This window comes from Plecotus auritus, assembly GCF_963455305.1.
Source record: "Plecotus auritus genome assembly, chromosome: 8".
In the NCBI taxonomy this organism is placed as follows: Eukaryota; Metazoa; Chordata; class Mammalia; order Chiroptera; family Vespertilionidae; genus Plecotus; species Plecotus auritus.
In genome coordinates, this window is record NC_137782.1 from 152,129,493 (window position 1) to 152,151,977 (window position 22,485).

At 37.7% G+C, this 22,485-nt stretch overlaps 1 protein-coding gene across 1 annotated transcript in view; it reads right to left on the reverse strand.

Annotated features, from left to right (window-relative positions):
* PLEKHH2 (pleckstrin homology, MyTH4 and FERM domain containing H2) overlaps positions 1–22,485 on the reverse strand; it is a 71,758-nt gene that overhangs the window by 23,787 nt on the left and 25,486 nt on the right. The window contains exons 9-19 of the mRNA XM_080684778.1: positions 19,461–19,536; positions 17,436–17,530; positions 16,618–16,762; positions 14,345–14,481; positions 14,131–14,241; positions 13,695–13,781; positions 12,130–12,288; positions 6,252–6,332; positions 3,692–3,871; positions 2,322–2,430; positions 1,275–1,387 (exon numbers count right to left, since the gene is read on the reverse strand). Coding sequence (XP_080540904.1) covers positions 1,275–1,387; positions 2,322–2,430; positions 3,692–3,871; positions 6,252–6,332; positions 12,130–12,288; positions 13,695–13,781; positions 14,131–14,241; positions 14,345–14,481; positions 16,618–16,762; positions 17,436–17,530; positions 19,461–19,536 — 1,293 coding nt within the window. The remainder of the gene's footprint in view (positions 1–1,274; positions 1,388–2,321; positions 2,431–3,691; positions 3,872–6,251; positions 6,333–12,129; positions 12,289–13,694; positions 13,782–14,130; positions 14,242–14,344; positions 14,482–16,617; positions 16,763–17,435; positions 17,531–19,460; positions 19,537–22,485) is intronic.

Genomic DNA, 22,485 nt, shown 5'->3' on the forward strand with positions numbered 1-22,485 from the left:
CCTGGTGTAGAGTTGAGATCCGAATGCATAGAAGTTATATTATATTTGGAAACTGGAGGAATGAAGGAGAAAATAGATAATGTCTGCTAGGGAAAGAGATTTGAGGTGTTCATGACCAATGCCCTCTAATTTTCTTAATAAAATAGAAGGTAAGTTTGTTGTGAAGAACATTAATTATTGAGGGGGAAGTTTGAGAGTGAATGTGACCAAAGACAAGCAGAAGGAGAGATAGTTGACTCTGAAGAATGAAGACCACAGGTTTATATTGGCTCCAGTCCACAGGGGTGTTTAATATTCTCTAGCAGTGCACACGTGATTAATGTGGCAGCAGATAAGACAGGAGCACTGATCTAGGTTGGGGTTTGGCTGAAAAGTTCATGGAATTATGGGTCCCAAGGAACTATGAGTATTAATGGAAGTAATCTAGGCTGGAATAAGAAGGAAGAAAAGCCAAGAGGAAGTTATCATGCTCTCTCTGGATCTCCAAGAAAATAAATGGCTCCAAACAAAGGTCTTAGTGAGGAATGAAAAATGGAAGAGTAAGAAAATAAGAGAGCTCACAGGCTAAGAGAATATGGTTAAAGAAAGAGTTATTAGAATTTAAACTTTTAGAGGTGGTGTACTTCTAAGGATCAGTGAGGTCAGGGTGTGGACATGGAGAATGGGAAGGTGAAATAGACTAGAGGTGAAGCTTACTGGCATTAAAAAGGTCAGGAATCTTAGACCATTGCATTGGTGCACCAAGTAATAATGAAGTCATTCAGCATAATGGCAAGATCTGAGGCAGAAAGTACGTGAGTTGGGAGCCAAAATCCTTAATGAAATTTGAAAAGTTAGCAGACGCTGATTAATGACAGAGATGGGCTGAGAGTGATGTAGTTGAATGACACGTTTCAAGTGCTCAGGCGTTTCTAGTAGAAGTTGAATAATAAGAACTTGAGAGTAGCACTGGAGAAGAAGGGTGCTGACCCTCTCCCAACATTGAGTTAGGTGTGATGTGAGAAATCCCTCCTCTTGGGAGGTGAATGGAAGATGATTCTTCTGATATTAAGTGTTTCACATTGCCCAAACCACACACAGTTTATTTCAATAAATCCCAAATTCCCACTTGGAAAGCATATTAAATTCACCTAATTTTATTTCAGTAGATTTTCTTAATAATATTAACAACCACATTTTGAATTTTCTTGGGAAAAGTGAAACTTTATATGCCTAAATTGTTTATTTTTTCAAATTAAAATGTTAATAACATATAACACCATATAAATTTTTACCTTAAATAATTTAATAGCCTCTGTCTGTAGAGCTTCAGAAGGCAGTGTTGTCAGAGGGGAAACAATTCCTTCCTTGCTGTGACACAAAGTAGGATGTCTCCATATCTGAGAGGCTAAAAGCAGGGTAAAACAGAATTAGAAAACAGAATCACTTATTTTGGCCTCCCATTTATTAGCCCTTTAGAAATTAGCTAATTTAGGCCTGGCTCACAACTTTAAGTCATAAAGGTCATGAAAAAACTTTGGCAACATTATTTCATTTCATTTTCCTGGCCATGGGGGATTCTCATGTCTCTGTTTTGGAGAAATTAAATCTAGAAGACTTTGGTCTTAATATTCTCGGCTGAAACCAGTCTACCAGGGCACTATTATGTTGCTTAGATGTGCTAAAGATTGGGGACCCAGGTGGGGAGATGATTATACATGAGAAGGAGCTGCGGAAAGATCTAGAAAGGAAAAATCAAGTAGGAAGAGATAGAATGATAAAGAAGAACTTGAAGTCATTCTTAACATCAACATTTATTAAATTCCTATGCTGGGTACGCAAAATAAAATTTGATCTCTGCAATTAAGTAAAGCATAACACAGAATCTAGACTCTCACTGGGGAAACCTTAGCCATAAAAAATAATCTCAATGCAAAGGAACAAATGCTATGAAGTAGTTAAAAGGCAAAGTGCACTGGGACGTAATTTTAACATTTAAGAACCTTTTATGAGCCAGATGCTGAGCTGGAGTGGGCTGGCTGGGGAGCTTCTGAGGTAGGCAGGATTTTATCAGGTTGGCGAGGAATGTAAGAAAGGGGGACATTTCAAGGCAGAGGGATATTGTCAGCAAAGGCAGAGGTGTCACAGGACATGGAATTTGGGGGAACGATGGTATCCCTGGAGTCTAGGAACCACAGTGAGAATCCTGGCGCATGACAAGCAAAGCCAGAGAAATGGTGGGTAGCTTGCAGGGAAAGGAACTTACAAAGTAAAACTCCATTAGGCCAAGGGGGTTTGGGTGCATTTCACAAACCATAAAGCCTTATATGTTATGAACTTACAAGGTTCCCCTTCAATATTTAGCAATTTACAAACGAGCTGTTCAAATTCAGATCCAACATTTACAGTGTTACTTCCAGCTGCCACTGTTAGATGATAAAGCCAAGTGTCCTTAAAAACAAAACATATTAACAGGAATGTTAACCAGTGTATAATTTTTGGTGATTTAAGGAAAAAAACAACTTGCATAAACCATGGAAAACTTCAACACAAAAAAACAAAACCTCTTTAATTTTTAAAAAATAATTAAAAGCAAGCCACGTATTCAAACAGTTCTGAAGTAGGCTCACTTGAATTGTGCTCATCGTACTTTTCCCACTGTTCTATAGATGTTGCTTAGAAAAATATGATAAAATTAAAGTAATATAATGTTAAGAGACTAGAATAAATACAACCAGTTAATATTCCTTTAAGAAATACAGTAAATTCTACCACATTTAAAGTCTGACTCCCAGTGCATACAAATAACACATACGAAATATGTAGGAAATCCAGAAAATTTAAAAAAAGAAAATAATACTGAGATCAAACTTACCTCAATAGAATAAGGGCCATATAAGAAAAGCCCACAGATATATCATACTCAATGGTGAAAAAATGGAAAGCTTTTTCTCTAAGATCTGGAACAAGGCAAAGATGCCTATTCTTGCCACTTCTGTTCCAATTTTATGTAGTCAAATCTATCACCCATTTCTACAGTGTTTCTTACATTGCCTTTTTTTTCTTTTTTAGAAAGTACTTTCTATTTCAAGATCAGATAAAGGCTCTTTTAAAAAATTGTTTCATTTAACTCTTTAAATTCATCTGGAAGTTATTTTGCTATATGTGTGAGGTGACAAACTAAACTAATGTTTTCCTAGATAGCCAATTTCCTCAATATATAATGAACACAAAATATTATATATTGAATAATCCATTACTTCCCCATTAATTGTGATGCCTCTTTTATTTTTTATTTTGTATTATATTAACTTTTATATTTTCATATATGACTACATATATAATAACAGTTGACTTTCAATTTTATCTAAACCAAAATTTTGTTGAAAATGAGTCAAAATTATAAGGTTGGAGGCCTTAGATTCATCCCCCCAAAAAATCCAGTCTGAGACAGTCACGTTTTGAACGTAATGTTCCTTTATCCTACACCTGCACTAATTTCAGCCTGGCGACCACTTTTATCAATACGACTGAAAAATGACACATTTAACAAGGCTTGTTTCTAAGGATGTAAAGAATCTCTGAAAACAGAGCTGGAAGTCTTTAGCAACGTTTTCTTCCTTGTTTCCATGAAAATGATTTGAAAATCATTAGCAGTAGTTAATAACATTAATCTACATCATTCTAAATCAACCATTAAGTCCTTACGTACCTTTTCATGCTTGGACCCAATCAGGAGGTAAGTGGGACCTTGGTCTTTGGGGTGGATCACAATGGTGTAATGTGTGGATAACAGACTTCGCCCACTGGCTTCATAATCTTCATCTGAATCACAGGATCTGTCAACCTCTTCAACTTTAGCCTCCCAGAGTTTGATCTGACCTAAAGGCAACTAAAGTAAATATTAGTAATTATGAGGAAGGCACTTTCTAAATCTTTTCCTAGTAAAATTTTTCATATTCCTTTTCATTCTTACCTTTATGAACCATACCTTTTCTTAAATGAATGCCTAAAGGCAATTGGATTATCCGTAGTTATGAAAGTAGTAGTCGCAACCAAAATACCCAATTGCAATATAAAAGAACAATTTGAATACTAGACATTTACCCTTTGTGGAAAAGGCAAGAAGCTACTTTACTTAGTCAAGCAATTATGTAATTCAGTCAAAACATTCACTTGAGACCCGGCCCTTCCCCCATCCCCCACCCCTGATTGATTTAAGATACTGGATCAAAAGGACAAGTGTAGACCTAGTCTCAATACTATTTATAGAAAAAGTAACACAATTAGGTAGCTGGTACAAAGAAGTGTGACTAACTATCATCCTAAACCACAGTAGAATGAGTAGTGTTCTGAGAGGGTATTTATTAACAGACATAATATAATACAAAACAATGCTATGATTTCTTCCATCTTAATTTACTAGTAAGGGTAAGAAAAACTTCTTAAAACTGATGCATATTAAATTTTACCTACTCTTTTGTCGACAAAAACAATTATATCTGTTGTGCTGAATATCCAGCATATTTGTTCTAAAACTTTTGCTTTAATTAAGTACATTTATTCCAGGAAAATACAATCTGCTTCTGATTTGCAGCTTCTAAAATGTCTGATCAGGTTTGCAACTGCAATCTGAAAATATTCATTCTGACTCCAAGAAGAACATTTACCATGATACATGTTCATGCTCAGCCCAGGGCTCAGTGCTTAGACCCTTTTTCCATCCACATTCACATGGGTGATCTCATCCAAGCTCATGGCTTTAGTACCAGCATGTATTAGCTACCCCGGCATTTATAACTCCAGACTCACTAGTTCTACTTAGACATGTAAGAGTATCTCAAACTTAATTTGGTAAGTCCTCTCCCACAACCTTCTCTGGGCAGTGTCCCCCATCTCAGCTGCTGGGAACTTCATCTTTCCAGCCATTTATGCCAAAAACCTTGGCATCGTTACTGACTCTATTCTTTCTCTTATATCCCATACCTTTTCAGTGAACAATTCCAGTCAGCAAGCTTTTCAGAATATATTCAGAGCCTGGTCACTTCTCACACCTCCACTGCCACCAGTTAACCACAATCATCCTTGACCTGGATTACTGTAATAGCCCCCTAACTAGTCTCATCCTTATTCCCTCAGACAGCTACCAGAGTGTGCCTTTAGTCATAAGTTAGATGATGCCAATGTTCTGATCAAAAGCCTCCAATGGCCCCTCACCTTACTTGGTGTAAAAGCCAAAGTCCTTACTATGATAGCCCCCCTTGGGATTTGATCCCTGTGACGTCTCAGATCTCATCTCCTACTATTGATTTCAGAGCGAGGAAGGGAGATAGATAGAAACATTAATGATGCTGTTATACCTGGAATACACAGAGTGGCTTCTATTTTCCTGACTTAAAATTTAGTTGGGATTATACTGAATATATAATTTTGTATTGTGCGTATTCACATAGCATTTATGTGAGCATTTTCCTACTTTACTTCAGAAGTATCATTTTTAAGGGCTGCACTGTATTAATTCCCATCTATGAGCAACACTGAAAATAATGGCATGCATTTTAAATGCAGCTACTCTGAACGGAGAGTGCAAGCTGTGAAAATGGGACAGAGAAAAACCAACTGACCCATGTGGTCACTGGACCAAGAAGTTTAGTCTCATTAACACAGTAATTGGTCACAAGCCGCTGTTCTGTGCCACTGGCATCTTTATTTTATGTGAGCATCTTGGCCCATGTTGGTTCAGTTTTTATAGCTTCAGTAACCCAAAGGTGACATGGAGTAGATATCCTATATTTTTACTCAGAAAGTGAATATAACTCAAGTTCTTTTTGGAAGGAGATTAGTTAAAAATGAATAAACAGGACATCAATAGGTAGATGAATGGGTAAATGGTATGGAGGGATTCGAGGGCCTGGGACAGGACTGGATTCTTTTTCCTCCCTGTTCTTCTTCCCTAGTTTGTTGTTCCCTTCACTCAATCTTATTTAGTCTGCCAGACCTCAAAAGTACAAGAAATTGATGGTTGGGAGTGAGGTAGAGAAAGGCTTTTCTCTTCTAAGAAAAAGGTGCATTAATTAAAAGTTGCAAAAACCTATAGTTAAGAATCAAGATCCTGTAGGTATATAATTACCTCAGTAATAAATTTTATGCAAAATTTCAACCTTATCAACAAAGGCTAAACTTTTAGCTAGCAACCGAAGAGTAATAGAAAAAACGTAAGACATAACAAACAAGACATTCCTCTCATTAGCATATTAAAAATACATACATACCTTATCTTCTTGACTGCGAAAATAATACAATGTTTTTCCTACCAGTGTACACCAGACTCTCTTGGAGTAGCCATGCTTCACCTGAAATCATATTCCAGAGAATTATGAATGTAGCCAGCTCAGAACTCTAACACCTTAAGGTAAAGTATGGCATACACACTCGCATGGGGTCCTCAAACTTTTTAAACAGGGGGCCAGTTCACTGTCCCTCAGACCGTTGGAGGGCCGGACTATAGTTTAAAAAAAAAAAACTATGAACAAATTCCTATGCGCACTGCGGGCCCGGGACGAGTCGGCTGCTAAGCAGGACAGGCAGCAGCACCCAGCAGGATGGATAAATGTCCTTGGTGGGCCGCATGTGGCCCGCGGGCCGTAGTTTGAGGACCCCTGCTGAGTCTATTGTATAGGTATCCAGTTTGCTTAAAGTATAAGTGATATTCCAACTAGACCAGGGGTGGGCAAACTTTTTGACTCGAGGGCCACAAGGGGTTCTTAAACTGGACCGGAGGGCCGGAACAAAAGCATGGATGGAGTGTTTGTGTGAACTAATATAAATTCAAAGTAAACATCATTACATAAAAGGGTACGGTCTTTTTTTTTTAATTTCAATAGTTTTATTCATTTCAAACATTTTAACAAGAAGAATGTAAACACTAATTATTATAATTTGAAACTTCAAAAAATGGAGGAATCATAGCACAATAACATACCTTATATTGAAGATGGCAAAGGCAAAATAAAATTGCCTAACAAAGGAAAGGTACAAAAGCCTTTCAAATTAAACTTAAATATAATAAAATAATTTAAAACTGAAACAAATAGAAAAGAACAAAATGTGTAAACAGTAAATTAAACATTTTCTTTAGTGCAACTTCCAAATTATGCCCGGGACGTAGATGTAGATGGCAATGTAGACTGGGTTGAAAGGTTTTTGGTCTTTAAAACATCAACTTCAGTGGGAACAGTGTTGTTGGTCTCCTTTTTAGCTAATGCTCTGATACTGTGCTCTCCAGGGGCGTGTCTCCCTACATCACCACGATAACGTGTCTACGCATTCCCAGGGTGATGTCGGGGGACGCGTCCGCGGGCATTACAAGGAGCCTCTGGAAGACTGAGAGGTTGTTCCTTCTACTGAATGGGTGGATATAAATCCGCCCACTCAGAAGAAGGAGCTGCGGCCGTGTTTCCCGACGTTGCCATGTTAACACTGCTGCTGGTGAAGGAGCGGAGGGGAGAGCAAGAGAACCCTCCGCTCTTTCGGCTCCGCAGGCCGGATAGAACAGCCAGATCCGGCACATGGGCCGTAGTTTGCCCACGGCTGAACTAGACTGTCAAATGCGGTTTAAAATTTACCTGTCGCATGACATGTTTTGCTTTGGTGCTCATCACCAACATTTAACAAATGTTTACTATATGTCAAGTATTGTGCCTGGGATTGAGGATTCAAAGATAGATAAAACAAGATGCTGGTTTCAAAAGTAAGTATATTTCATAGTTTTCATATTTCATAGATGTCCAGTAATCCATAGCTCTCTAGGTTAACACCCTATGTTAGAAATGTGTCTGCGACTGAGCAAGTGAGGACAGAGGTCATGGGGAAAGGTAGGAGGTGAGGGGGGGGGGCGGTATATATTTTGTAGGACCTTTGCAATGACTTACATTTAAAGGAACTGTTCTGATAGTAACACGTTGGGAAGAATATAAATTATTGACACAATAGATTTTTACAGTAGGCAAGTCACTACAGTAGAAAAGGCCTGAATTCTGAGGTCAAACGGACTAAGGCTTAAAGTCCAGTTCTACCGCCTACCAGATGGTGTCCTCAGGCGACTGACTTCACCTCTGGGCCTCTGTGGGTAACATGGGATTACTGGACACCTCATTGGGCCGTTGTGATGACCAGAGGAGAAAATGTCAACAAAGCAAAATAGTAGTTACTCAATAAATGCTTCCTTCCTCACTGTGCATAAGGGGAAGTAAAACACATGTTTCATTTAAACCCACAAGCAGCCAGCCCCTGGGCTTTCAAAGTTATGGTTTAAGGCAAACAACTCCGCCATCTCACAGTTTGAAGGATTTAAAATGCTGCTTGAGGAAAAACAAAAGAATGTTTCATTTGGCAAGACATGTTTCAGTTTAATTAAATTTAGAAACATATTTGCAGACAAATATCCTAGAAGTTTTAAATGGTTTGTGTTATGCAGGGTTTTGTTTTTTTTTTTTCCTTCTTCTTCTTTTAAACAAACTCCAAAAAAAAAAAAAAGAGATTCATCAAAACTGGAGTATAATGCATCAGGCTGCAGAGAGCATCCTTTTCAAATGATATATCTTTAAAACAGAACAATGGGTACTATTGAAGAACTACAAATTAATGAAGACCTTTGCCAATTCATTGAAAAAGCTCTGTTTAAAGCCGCCGTCTATGTTTATATGTAGATCGAATACTATTAGTTTACCTTAAAACTCTGATTTATTCTGAAAAACTCATAAAGCAAATTACACTAGGAGAATCCTCATGAAAATGTAAAGGCAATCTCAAACCTCAGGGCTTTGGGGAAACCAAATAACTGAAAGAATCATTTTTCAAGGTACCTTGCATCTATAACGAAGATATTTCATATCAGCTCTGTTTGAAACTTGGGAGACAAGCTGTGAATCATATCCCAATGAGCCTTTGTCATCACACTCATCCTGGTCTTCTCTCTTCTCCCATATTCTCATACCTGTAGCCTTGTCCACCACAAACCCTGACACCAGCCTTGCTGACTTCAGTATCTAGGTGAAACTCTTGTGATAGTAAGAGTGGTGTAAGGAGAGAGGGAAGTGGAGGGAGGTGTTTATATGTGCCAGTCACTATTCTAAAGAACGTTACCTGCTTAAATAATTTATTTAATCCTTCCAACACCCTGTGAGGTTGGCACTATTATCCCCACTTTACAAATGAGGATGCTAAGGCACAGAGCCTGTAAGTAACTTATTCACGGTCACACAGTGGCAAGTGTCAGAGCCAGGATTTATGCCCATATTCTTGCCTTAGCCTCTGCTACACTGCCTCTCTATATCCTTAACCCACAGTTCCTTGCTCTCTTCATCTGCTATCCCTCCATTTTCAACATCCATCCCCTCAGCCACACCTAGTATGCTCCACTTCTAAAATTTACATTCTACCCTCTGATCTCAACCTCCCTCTACCTCCCTCTCTCCTTACACCACTCCAATTCTTTGACTTCATTCAAAACTGAGCCCCCTAATCCTCCCATTTTAGTTCAGTTTATCAGTTCCTCCCCCTCCCTTCTCCACCAACCTTGGATCCTGTGTTTGATCATAAAATAGCTCCTGCTCCAAGACCTGTGATTACATTTTATTCCTATGGCTCTGACAAATCCACCCAACAAAATTTTTCTCCATTTGCTTTTTAAAAAGTATATTTTTATTGACTTCATAGAGGTAGAGAGAGATAGAAACATCAATAATGAGAGAGAATCACTGATTGGCTGCCTTCTGCATTCCCCACACTGGGGATCCAGCCCACAGCCTAGGCATGTGCTCTGAATGGGAATCGAGTGTTCATAGGTGGATGCTCAACCACTGAGCCATGCTGGCTGGGCTATTTTTTTAAATAAATGAATTATTATGTAAAAAAAAATTTCATCCTAAGCAGTAAAAGCTGCAAGAGTGAAATATCTAGAATCAAATCAGTCAAGTTCTTAATATCTACCTACATATTTCTGTACTTAACAGCAATGGGACAACTTGGAAAAACCTGTTCCCCTCTAAGGTACTCAAAGCTGCTCCACAGTATCTCAAACTGTAGCCTGAATGTGAGCTCAGAACAAGTCACCAAGAGTAACTGAGGGACGTTTTCTGTTACAAGGCTCTGAGGGTGAAAACATGGGGGTCAAGGATTCATAACTGGTAGGAAGAAAACCTACTTAGCACCCTGTCTATGAACCATAATGGTTTAGTCATCTGCTAATCACATCAACTTTTACTTATTTAAAATGCAATTGTGAAATGGGAAGAAGAGAACAGCAGAAATGTAATATGAGCAAAAATTAATCAACCATGTTGATAAATTAATAAGTCATGCTGATTAAAACAGACAAACAAAAAACACAAACTAATTTGGGAGTAAGTAACAAACCCTTGGCCATGGAATCATATTAAACTCTAAGGGCTTGCTACACATGGTCCTTGATAAACGGGGACAACTAGTCATTATAAATTAAAATAAGAATGTGATTTAAAGTAGCACTGTGTTCACTGGAAAATATATTTTCACAGTACCAGGGAGTTTTCTAACCCATCAGTAACTGAAAAAGCATTTTTATGATAATGCAATATTTTGAAAACAAAACACACTGGTCATTCATTTCTTTGTTGAATGTACTGATCCTGTTACTTTTGGAATAGCTGGTCAGTCTTTGTAAATATTACTGAGTAACACCCACCTACATTCCCATATTAATATTAAGTATAGATTACATGGTGGCATAGCTCATCACAACATCTACATTTTTCACCTCTTACATAAACAAAGCACATGGCTAATGAATGATTGTAGAGGTTATTTTTGTGTATAAATATTTTATTGTATTTCTCTAAAAGTGATAGTAAATATCTGTCAAAACCAACTGGAATTTTAAAAATTAAATAGTATTTTTTAGCATAAATCAAAACTTACTCATTAAAAAGTTAGAAAACAGAACTAAGCAAAAATAAAATAAAATCACGTATTCAATATACATCGGTAAATTTCCCATGCAGCATTGGTGGTAAGAATAGCTGCCTTCTTTTCTATGAATATGTTTAACAAAAGTTGTGCTTTAAAGCATTATACACATTCTGGTGAATATAATACTACTCTACTTGTTTTATCACCCAACACATCATATTTCTGTAACATTAAATACTCTTAACAATTAAAAGGACTACAGAATAAAGCATTATCTGATTAAATACATATTTATTTAAGCTACCCCCTACTCTGCATCTACGTTGATCCCAAGTTTTCTTTATTATAAACTATGCCATGCAAGTAATCTTTGTGGGGTAATGGAAATGTTCTATATCTGTCAAAACTCATCAAACTCTACACTTAAGATCTGCGTTGCAGTATATGCTAATTATATCTTGCTTTTTAATAGAGAACATCTATCTGTGATGAACATCCTTATACTTAAATCTTTTACAAATTAAGACCATTTCCTGAGCATAAAATACTTGGACTGAGATTACTGAATCAAATGGTATGTATATATATTTTTGAAAGATTTAATATTTTTTCATTCATTTGTTCTTTCAAAAATATTTACTGAATAAACAGTTTGGCCAAGACATTGCCAAATTGCCCTCTAGAGTAATTCTCTCACTAGCAGATGTCTCAATTTGTGTCAATACTGCATTTCATAATGTTAAAAATGTCCCCCTTTGACCAGATTTTTAAAAATATCTATTCAAGTTGTGCTTTTTAAAGAACATTATTAGTGAGAGTAAAATGTCTTTCCACATCCTATGGAGCATGTGTATTTCACCTGACCTCTCCCAGCTCTGCTTCTTTCCCTTCGTGTCCTTTGTCCCTTCCCCATTGGTATCCTTTACCTACTGATCAGAAAAAGCTTGTTTTTCAGCCATTTCATTTACCTTTTCAAACACCTTTTCAAAAATTCTGCCTAGAGAATTTTCGAGAGTAAGAACATTTAGATTTTTATATAGAGTAGTCAAGTTTGTCATTTTTCCTCTTTATGGTTTTGGTCTTTGGCATTCTATTTAAAATACCCTTCTCCACCCCAAGATAACATAAATATTCAATGTATATTCTCTGACACCCACTATTTCCGATCGGTGGGACCCTGCCAGACACACAGAGGCCTCCTACCTTCGTGAGCAGGCCCTTCACCGTTGGTTTGCCCTCAGGCTGCAGGGAAAGCGGGTTGGCAGCTTGTACTCGAAGAACATTCTGTAACACCTTAATCCATTCCTCCAATATATTGGGAGAATCTGCAGTCAGATAGTATGTGTGCTTTTCAGTGGTCAACTGGAATGGGATGAGAAAGAGACAGGAAAGGGAACGCTGAAGATTTAGGCTTATTTGCACTTCCTTGTCCATTCTTTAAACATTGCTACTTAACATGGAAACAAACATGCTAAACCTTGAATCCCAGGTGGGAAATAAATGACTCCATAAGTAATTTAGCATATTTTAACCACTTTGTCAGAATTACAGTGATTAACATTCTGTTGAAAAAATTTTTTTCAACTTACGTTTACTTTAAACTTTTCATAGTATTAAAATTTTAGGTGATGATTTATCTTGTTTACTCAAAACATTTCCCTTTAAATGTGCTATAGGCTCCTGGTTGTTGAAGTGAGGAGCAGAATAACTAGAGACTGTACTAAAATAACACATTTTCAACCAAGCCAGGAGTTGTTATAGAAACGAAAAAAATCGCCCTAGCTGGTTTGGCTCAGTGGATAGAGCGTCGGCCTGTGGACTGAAGGGTCCTGGGTTCAATTCTGAACCCTTCCTCTCTGAAATCTACCTATCTGAAAAAAAATCAATTATAAATAAAATAAAATCTTGCACATAAGAGTTCTCGGAACTAACAGGTGATCAGACATTATGAACTTGCCAATTTTTCAGACTCAAATTAACCATATGTCAAATTTTACAGATATTTAAGAAGCTTACAAACGACCCTTATCTGCCATGCTCCAAGACAAAGCTTCCATGATTTCTCCTTTCTACGTTTTGGGACAGTTCTCAGGTATTATCCACTGGAAACACTGATAATGTAACTTTCTAATAAATGTTGAAATGTTCAAGGAGCAAGATAATAATGATTATTAAAGGCATTTCAAAGTGTCTGAATTTAAATAACATATACCAAACTATCTCAACAGCCTACGTCTTAAATGTAACAGGTTTCTGTCAAGACTGGCCTATTTGTGAGTGAAATGGTCAGTGGCTCCTCTATGGTGTAACTTAGTGGGAACTAATACAGCCCCACCGCTCACCAATATCCTTCCCATTTAGGTGTCAACAGCATCTGAAGTTCATAGAACTGTCACTTTCTGGTTCTGTATTTAAATACAAACACTCCTGAATTTAATATACATTAAACTACTAACATCTTCATTTATCCGATAACCCTCCCCTAAAATAGCTAGACAGTTTGAGAGCTGAGAATAGCTAGGAGATTAAGTATAGAAAAAGAACAGTATAAGTGATAAAGGGCAAATGAAGTAGTGGAGAGTTACTTAACAGAAACTGAGCTTATATTATGGTTTTAACCAAGAACTCCTGGCGTTCCATAAATTTTGAGTCATCAAACCCACAGTAAAATTTTACAAAATAGTGAATATCCAATCTCCTCTTATTAGTTTGAATAATTGAGAAATGAGTTTTGCATGATACAAAAAAAATAGCTTTTAAAAAAGTACCTGGACTGTTTGTTTGTTATCTCCTCTTAAAATACTGCAGGATGCACTAAGTTCAATATGGCCATGGGGTTTTCTAATTACATCACTCTGTATGAAAGGAAGAAAACCAAAAACAAAGTTATTACCTGTAGTAGTAATAATAAGAAATGCTTTAATTAATAACATCACAGGGAAGAAATTCAATCAGGAATCTGAATTCTAGTTTGAGGAATTCAGTTCCAAATAGCAAGCACTGCTCAGCTGGGTGAGCATTGACCTATGAACCAGGATGTCGAGGTTTGATTCCTGGTCAGGGCACATGCCCAGGTTGAGGGCTTGACCCCCAGGAGGGAGCGTGTAGGAGGCAGCCAATCAATGATTCTCGCTCATCATTGATCTTACTGTCTCTGCCTCTCCCTTTCTCTCTGAAACCAAATAGCGAGCGCTTTCCACTCACCGGAGATTTGTAGTAAAGTAATTCACCACCTTTCAGAACAAACCATCTCCGCTTCCAAGTCTTCACTTTACCGCTCATTTTTAATAAATAGCCAGATTTTTCCAGTGGCTCCTAATTAAAAAGAGATTTAAAAAAGCATTTCAGTTTCCTTTGGAAGCTCCAACTAACAGATTTATTAATTTAAAAAACGTACAAAACCTAATGCAGTGTTTACATTTTTCCCATTATCACTGGAAGATGAGCAGGTTTTAGGGAGCTTCTGCTCTGGCTGTGAGCACTCGGTGTCTGTGGAGTAAGCATCTGGGGGGATAGCATAATCACTTTCAGAAGCCACAGAAGACAGAGACACACCTAGATGAATAAAGAAATAAATCAAAGTCAATATTTAATAATTGGGTGGTCCAAATGCTGGCTGTGAGTTCTCTTAAGGATACAGCTATTCCTAAATCGTAAGCCTTCCTATGCTAGATTTAGTCTCATGTCTTTGGCCATGAAGAACTTTTAAAGCAGAAAACAGAACTAAAGGGTAAGGATTAACATGCAAGTCTTAAAGGAAGTCAAAGGAACATGAATATTTAAAATGATTAAAAGCAAAGCTATTTTTGCATATATAAAATATATACATTAGTCTACAAATGTATCTTTTATTAAGGATTAAAATTTGTGCATTTATATTTTTATATATAGGCAAACAAATATTTAATCTTTCTTTTTCAAATATTTAACCTTAAGATTTTCACAATCACATTTACTTTTTGTAATCACCTTTAAAGTAATTCACATTTACAAACACTCCACAATTTCAGAATTTTTTTGTGTAAGTCCAATAATACTAGTTTATAGATTTTTAAAATATTTTTAAAAGAGAAGCAATATGATTTAAAGACATAAACAGACTATTTCATTTGCCAGGGGCTATAAAAGAAAATCCAGGGAACATTTTCACAATAACTCACTTGGCTTTTTAGAAAAAGACTTGAAAATTGCAAGTTATATTTGAAGGGTCACTACAATGGAGATTTTGAATATATTAAATAAAATCAAGGACTTAGGTCATTATTCATTACAGTATATAGCCAATTTTAAAAATATTAACATTTAAGGGACATTAGAACAATGTCACTATATCATTAGTTGTGATTACAGTAATGTCTTTTTTCTTTTAATGGAAGAACAGAAATTTAGATCTATAAAGGACCTAAAAGATCATTTTAGCTAATCCCCTCATTCTCTAAGGAGACTAAAGGATTTGTCCACAGTCAAATAACAAGGCATGGGCACTGCTGGGGAACAAAGCTCAGGCTCCCAGATCCAGGGCCAGTGTATCAGGCACCATCCTAGGTGCTAGCAATAGAACAGACAACAAAACAGAACCTTTTCTGCCCTCGTGGAACATAGATTCTAGTTGGAGGGAGACAGATAAAAAATAGGCACTAAGTCCTGTGGAAAAATGATCTGTAGGGCAGACTGAAGGAATTTTTCAGAGTCCAGCAGATGGAGAAGGCAAAGGAGTGCATCAGAATGGTGTGGTCAGCACAGATCTCACTGAGAGGGCAGTGTCTGCACAGGCACTGAAGGAGGAGTGGGAGTCAGCCATACAGACATCTGACCAAGCAGAGGAAGCAACCAGTGCAAAAGTCCTGACATAAAAGCGCGCCTGGGATGTTCCAGGAACAGCAGTGTGGCCAGAGCTGAGTGAAGGAGGAGAAAAAAAGGAGAAGAGGAAGGACATAAAAGACACCTTATAACCATTATGAGTCCTTGCAGTGTTGAGTAAAAGTGTGATATAACCTAAATCTAGCTGGGGGGTTGGAGGGTGGGTTAGGAAGTCAAGGTATGAGCAAAGAGACCAGTGGAAGCCCAAAATACTAAACCTATGAAAGTTGACGACTCCAGTTGAAAATGAGGCGTTTGGGAATACCTACGGGTTCCATGGAACACAGTTTGAAAACCAACAAACATATCATGGTGAAAGTTTTTGTAAATATAAACACCATTTAGTGTGATGAAATCTCTCTGTAACCTCTTTCTAAGCCAAAAATTTCTTTCAAATCCACTAAAAATCACAAATATATCTAAAGTAAACTTTTTATTGTTTTCCATCTTACTATCAGATTAATCACCAGATTTTTAGATGTGTTTGTTGCCATTTAGCAGTGTAACAAATTGAGCTTAAATAAATCTATCCCATAAATTATCCAAATGAATTACTCCCATAATAAAGTGTTCTCTCTTTTACATGAAAGAAAAGGCTGAACAAAAAAGTCTATGTGGCTTGTCTGGAAACACGAAGAGAATCGAGAATGTAAGTGTCTTAGTCCCAGGCTAATTCTCCCGTCACCGTGGTTTAAAGTAAGTGCTCTGACTTTTTAAAATATCCTATTACAGAGATAAAAGTCCCATGAATATTCTGTTACAGAGATAAAAGTCCCATGAAGTATTCTGAATGGTTTGGAGTCGCCCTGTATGCCCAAGCCTTTCGCTCACCTCGCTTCATGGCTCTGGGGCTGCCTGGCCCACTCCGGCTGCGCGTGTCAGACTCTGACGTCTGGGAGCTGCATCTGGAACTCTCTTCTTCCTCTGATCCAGAGGACTCGTCCAGGAACGGGCTGCTGCTTATTTGGGTCGCCTTCTACAGAAAAGCAGAATCACCTCTATGTGTCCATCTCTACAGTCACCTCTCTCTTTAGGAAGAACAGAAATTTAGATCTATAAAGGACCTAAAAGATCATTTTAGCTAATCCCCTCATTCTCTAAGGAGACTAAAGGATTTGTCCACAGTCAAATAACTAGGCATGGGCACTGCTGGGGAACAAAGCTCAGGCTCCCAGATCCAGGGCCAGTGTATCAGGCACCATCCTAGGTGCTAGAATGTTTTACCAGAAGCAGCCATGGAATACATGTTTTTAAAGGAATGAAAGAATATGTTTTGCCATTATCAAAGTCATGTTGTTAAGTCCCAAATTCTAATTAGCAAGGCATTTGGCGATTTATAAAAGATTCCTGAAAACATAAGGTCATGAATACCTGGTGATACTTATATTAATAAGGTTCTTTAAGCAAGGGAGGGGAGCCCTGGCAGTGATACAAAGATCTTTCTAAATTAGTTTTCATTGCATCATTAGTAATATATTTCCTTTAGACAATTAACTAAACCGTGGAGGGGATGGAATATCACATGGGACATAACAAAATTGGACTCAGATCTCTAATACTGATAAGAACAAATATCTTCTCCAGATCTTTCATTTCTTATCTTTTTATGCTATATTGTTACATGTTTAACAGTAACAATAATGAGTTACCCCCTTCAATGTTGTATACACTGGAGTTGTCATATTCTTGTATATCAGAGATGTATAGAGTCCTGATGTGGTATAGGAAAGCATTGCAACAGAATCTGAAACAGAAAACAAAATTATTTTTTTAAAAATAACACAAAACCTTCTAACTAGCATTTAGGTCTATTTCTTATGAATGTGAATTAACAAAATTTCCAATTAAAAGAGAAATTGGATTAACACACATCATTATTGGTTATATAGTCTACTTTAAGAATTATGGCATTTGCATGTTTAATCACTCTATTACATGGTTCATTATTTCCTCACTAGAGGCCTGGTGCATGAATTCGTGCATAGGTGGGGTCCCCCGGCTTGGCTGGCGATTGGGGCCTATCAGGCCGGCACTGGGGAGGGGCTGTGGGAGGTTGGCCGGCTGGGGGGAGGGGCCGCAGGAGGTTGGCTGTGACAGTGCACTGACCACCAGGGGGCAGCTCCTGTGTTAAGTGTCTGCCCCCTGGTGGTCAGTGCACATCATAGTGACTGGTCGACCGGTCGTTCCAGTCATTCGGTTGTAACAGTCGTTTAGGCTTTTATATATATAGATGTGTACTGGTTCCCCAACTAGACTGTAAGCTCTTTGAGAGCAAGGATCATGGCTTTTACTTCTATGGCATCTCCATCCAGCTCAGTCTGGGCAGAAATAAGTACAAACATCTGCTGACTGGTTCAGTGAGCAGTAGCCTATGAAGATATTCTCTGATTATTACTGACATGGTATTAAAACATTATCATTCTTAGGCCTTTATGAGGTGAACCTCATGTTGAAAGGTTAGAATACAATTTCCTAAATGTAAGAACATGAGATAGTTGGAAAGAAATAGAGTATCAGTGGTTATCTCTGAGATATGGATTAGTGGTAGGATAGGTAGAAGGAACCACAGGAAAATTTCTCTTTTTATTCCAGACAGGTTTTTGTGATTTTATTTTTATATAATTGGCATGTGTTGCCTCTATAATAAAATTTTTTATAATATATTTTGATTTTTTTACATAGAGGAAGAGAGAGGGATAGAGAGTTAGAAACATCGATGAGAGAGAAACACCGATCAGCTGCCTCCTGCACACCTCCTACTGGGGATGTGCCCGCAACCAAGGTACATGCCCTTGACAGGAATCGAACCTGGGACCTTTCAGTCTGCAGGCCAATGCTCTATCCACTGAGCCAAACCGGTCAGGGCTCTATAATAAATTTTTGATGAAAGAAAGAGACAGAGAAGGAGGGAGGGAGGGAGGGAGGGAGGGAGAGGGGAGGGAGGGAGAGGGGGAGGGAGGGGGAGGGAGCAAAAGAAGGAAGAAGGGAGGGAGGGAGGAAGGGAGGGAGGGAGGGAGGGAGGGAGGAAAAGAGAGAAATGCGTTTTAAACTCTGGAAAAAGAGAACATAGAGACCAATATTTTTCCTTTAAACAGCTGAAACTCCACAGTTTCTTTGCTTTAGCCTTTTTCAGATAAAAACATAATGAGGTACTCTGTACATGAGAACTGTATGTTCATGTGCCCCTATACTGAATTTTAAAACATAAATCAGCAATCCTAGAAATCATTTTCTGAAATGTGAAATAACTCTATTATTTTATTATTTAGACATTTAGGAATTTCTTGGTTAGTGAAACAGCAGTACAAAATCACTTATTTTTATTTTTTAACATTTTTTATTGTAGTAAAAAAAGTATAACATAAAATTTACCATTTTAACAATTTTTAATTGTACAATTCAGTTAATGTTAAGTATATTAACATTGTTATGAATCTGATCTTGATAAAATTACCTTACAAATCTGAAATTCTATACCCATTAAACAACTATTCTCCCTTTCCTTCCCCCAACTCCCAATAACCAGTATTCTACTTTCTGTTTCTATGAATCTGACTACTTTAGATACCTCATATAAGTGGAATCATACAGTATTTGTCATTTTGTGACTGCTTATTTCACTTAGCGTAATGTCCTCAAGGTTCATTCATGTGATAGCATGCAAAATTACTTACTTTTATTGACATTCTCCACATTGAAGGCCTCAGACATTCGAATGCCTGATTTGGCCACAGCATAAATTCTGCTTTCCTAATGTAAAAGAGAAGTTTAAACTGAATATTTAAAGCAAAGAAATGATTACTTTCAATACACATGTTTTTCATTTAATATTCATTAGAGTACAGCATTATTATAAAACTGTCACCATTGCCAACTAAAATATGCCACTGTGAATAGCACTGCAGAGGTTTTTTCCATCCATTAATAATTCCATTATTTATCTTTGTTCCCAAATTTTTGCTCGGTATTGTAAATTCTTTTGAGGATAGGAAAAAAGTAATAGAAAGCTTACTCACAATCAATCACTGACTATACATGAGCACTACCTCTAATAGCCTACCATTCTAGAATATGGTTAAAAACAAAAACAAAAAATGGAAAACCTTGAATAGTTGTAACATGAAGCCAGAATTCATTCATAATCATTGACCACACATAAATATTGCCTTTAATATTCAACCATTCTAGAACATGGTTGAAGAAAAAAGAAAAAACTTTAAATCAGAAATCACAGAGTAGCATTAAGTGTTATTACCTTCATATTTCAATGAAGTAGAAGAAACACCTAAGGTCAAATAGTAAATGTGAGAATTGTAATGGAGTGTATAATATCTTCTTCCAAAAGTAGGTTATTTTGCTTTCTCTTTTTCATTCCAGATAGCTCTGAAATGGGTACTAAGAAGGTTATTAACCCTGCCCACTGTGAGAAAAGGGACTCTAATCTGGACACAGTTGTCTGGACCATAGCACAGTAGGCACCTAAGGCAGTCCTGTTCGGGACTGTGCTAGCCAGGGGCCTGTGAGGTCACGGGCATGAGAATCTCTAACTGTCTGAGACACTTTGGATTGAAGGGTGGCTGACTGAATGACTCAGACGCAGTTTCTTTGAGAGTGTGATTGTGGGTAGAGTTGGCAGAACAGAAAGATACTGGTAGATAAAAACTAGAGGCCTGGTGCATGAATTTGTGCATAGGTGGGGTCCGGCTGGCCCGCCTTGATCGGGGCAATCGGACTGGGCCAGCAGGGGGTAGGGGACACGAGAGGTTGGCCAGCAGGCCCAATCCCCAATCATGGTCGGGGGGGGGGGCGTTACTGGGAGCAGGGCCGGATGGGGGAGAGGCCGCGGGTGGTTGGTGGGCTGGCCTGCCCCCTGGTCAAACTTCCGGTGGAACTCCTGGTTGAAGGGACAATTTGCATATTAGCCTTTTATTATATAGGATAAGATAGTAAGCAGGAGATGTGAGGCAGTGAGAAGTCATGGGAGAGTGAAAAGGAGTAGTTAGTAGTGGTGAGAGAAGCAGACACGCTGTAGACAGGAGAGGACAAGTGAGCCACTGGACCAGGGGCAATGATGTCACCAGTTTCTAAGCAGTTGAGTATCAGAGGTACTGTTCAATCATCACATGTTGTCCCCCTAGAGTGATTACTGAATTTTAAATGATAGTCAAGTTCAATAAGGATGGGCTATGTCTTAAACTCTTAAAAAAATCCTTAAAATAAACTCTGATAAATTGAGGTAATTGGAATACATCTCTTTTTTGTAAAACCTGAAAATACCAATAAACAAAAATAAAATCTCAAACTTGGCCAGTCTGCCTAAGGGTTTGTGAAAAACAATAGTACTTTTTCAGGACTGAAAAGTTTCAGCAGCCAAGGAAAAGCAAGAAAGGCAAAAAAAAAAAAAAAAAAAAAAAAAAAGTAAAATGGTTTGCCAACTAAAACAAACTTGAAAGCCTAACCTAAATCTCTGGAAATCTCAACATAATAAGAAAAGCACACTGCCTAAAGGGTAACATATTTGGAATTCCAGAGATTCTCATGCCAATAACATCCCCCCCCCCCTTTTTTTTTTGCTGTCCAGAATTTAGTAATAAACTGCAGGTGGTTTCATATGGACAATGAAAGGTTCTTCTGAAAGTAAATAAGAGCATATACAGCTCAAGGTCTGAATTTATATTAGGAAACACAGTCACCTTAATTTGCTAAAAACTGCATTTCTCACTAAATAAAAAAAATAACAGAACGTGACTCCAAAAACCCAAAATTCCTGCAACCCAGGTGTTTCTGTTGAGGCCACAGGTTAAATTATGTCAAAATGGGAAGAAAAACTTAAATCTACAGAACAGATCATCTCACTTTGTTTCAAATATAGGAAGAATTTTTAAATCTAGCAATTCCTAAGAAATCATGTAATTGATGGGTTAATTATTGTATTAATTGTCAGTGTTTCAGTGGAAGAATTTCAATCTATTCTGGATATTTAGGAAGATGCTTTTGGTTAAAGGAATGGATTTATAAGTTCATAAAGAGTAAAATTAAATTCCTCTTAAAGCCAATCAATTAAATAATTAACTTCAAAAACTGATGGCCAATAAGAGTGAAGCGTCCTGGTTGAGAATTCACCCACAAGTATTATACAGTTAAAAAGGAACCTTTCTTCTCCACCTCAGATGTTTTCTTAAATGTGGAGGGAGCTCCAGTAATTCAACACTCCTGATCTCTTCCCAACTATTCACTCTCCCCTCCCCAAGGAGGAGGAGTGGTTTAATGTGATTGGTAAGCTTAGAAGGAGAAACTGGACATGCAGAGTCCAGCACCTTCCTCTCTCCTTTCTCTTCAGAACAACCATTTGTTCTTGCTCTAGGCTGTAAGTTTCCGAGGGGCAGGCCTCACTGGCTGCAGCCTATAGGGGGTCCAGCAACAGCGGTGAATCAATCAGCTAGCTCCAAGGTCCGGTATTAGAAAGCTCATCTGCCCACCAATTCTCTAAAATCAGTTTAATCAGAATAAAGGTAATATTTTGTTCTCCCTTCTGTCTTACCCTTGTCTTACTTCTCATTGACTCAGAACTCAGTGAGAAAGAGTAGGGGAAATTCTGCTCTGAAAACAGGGAATGATCAGAACATAGGTAGATTTGAAAAGAAACAGGAAAAGAAGTCAAACCTGAAAATGAGTGTTAAGAAAAAAAAAATAGTGTGC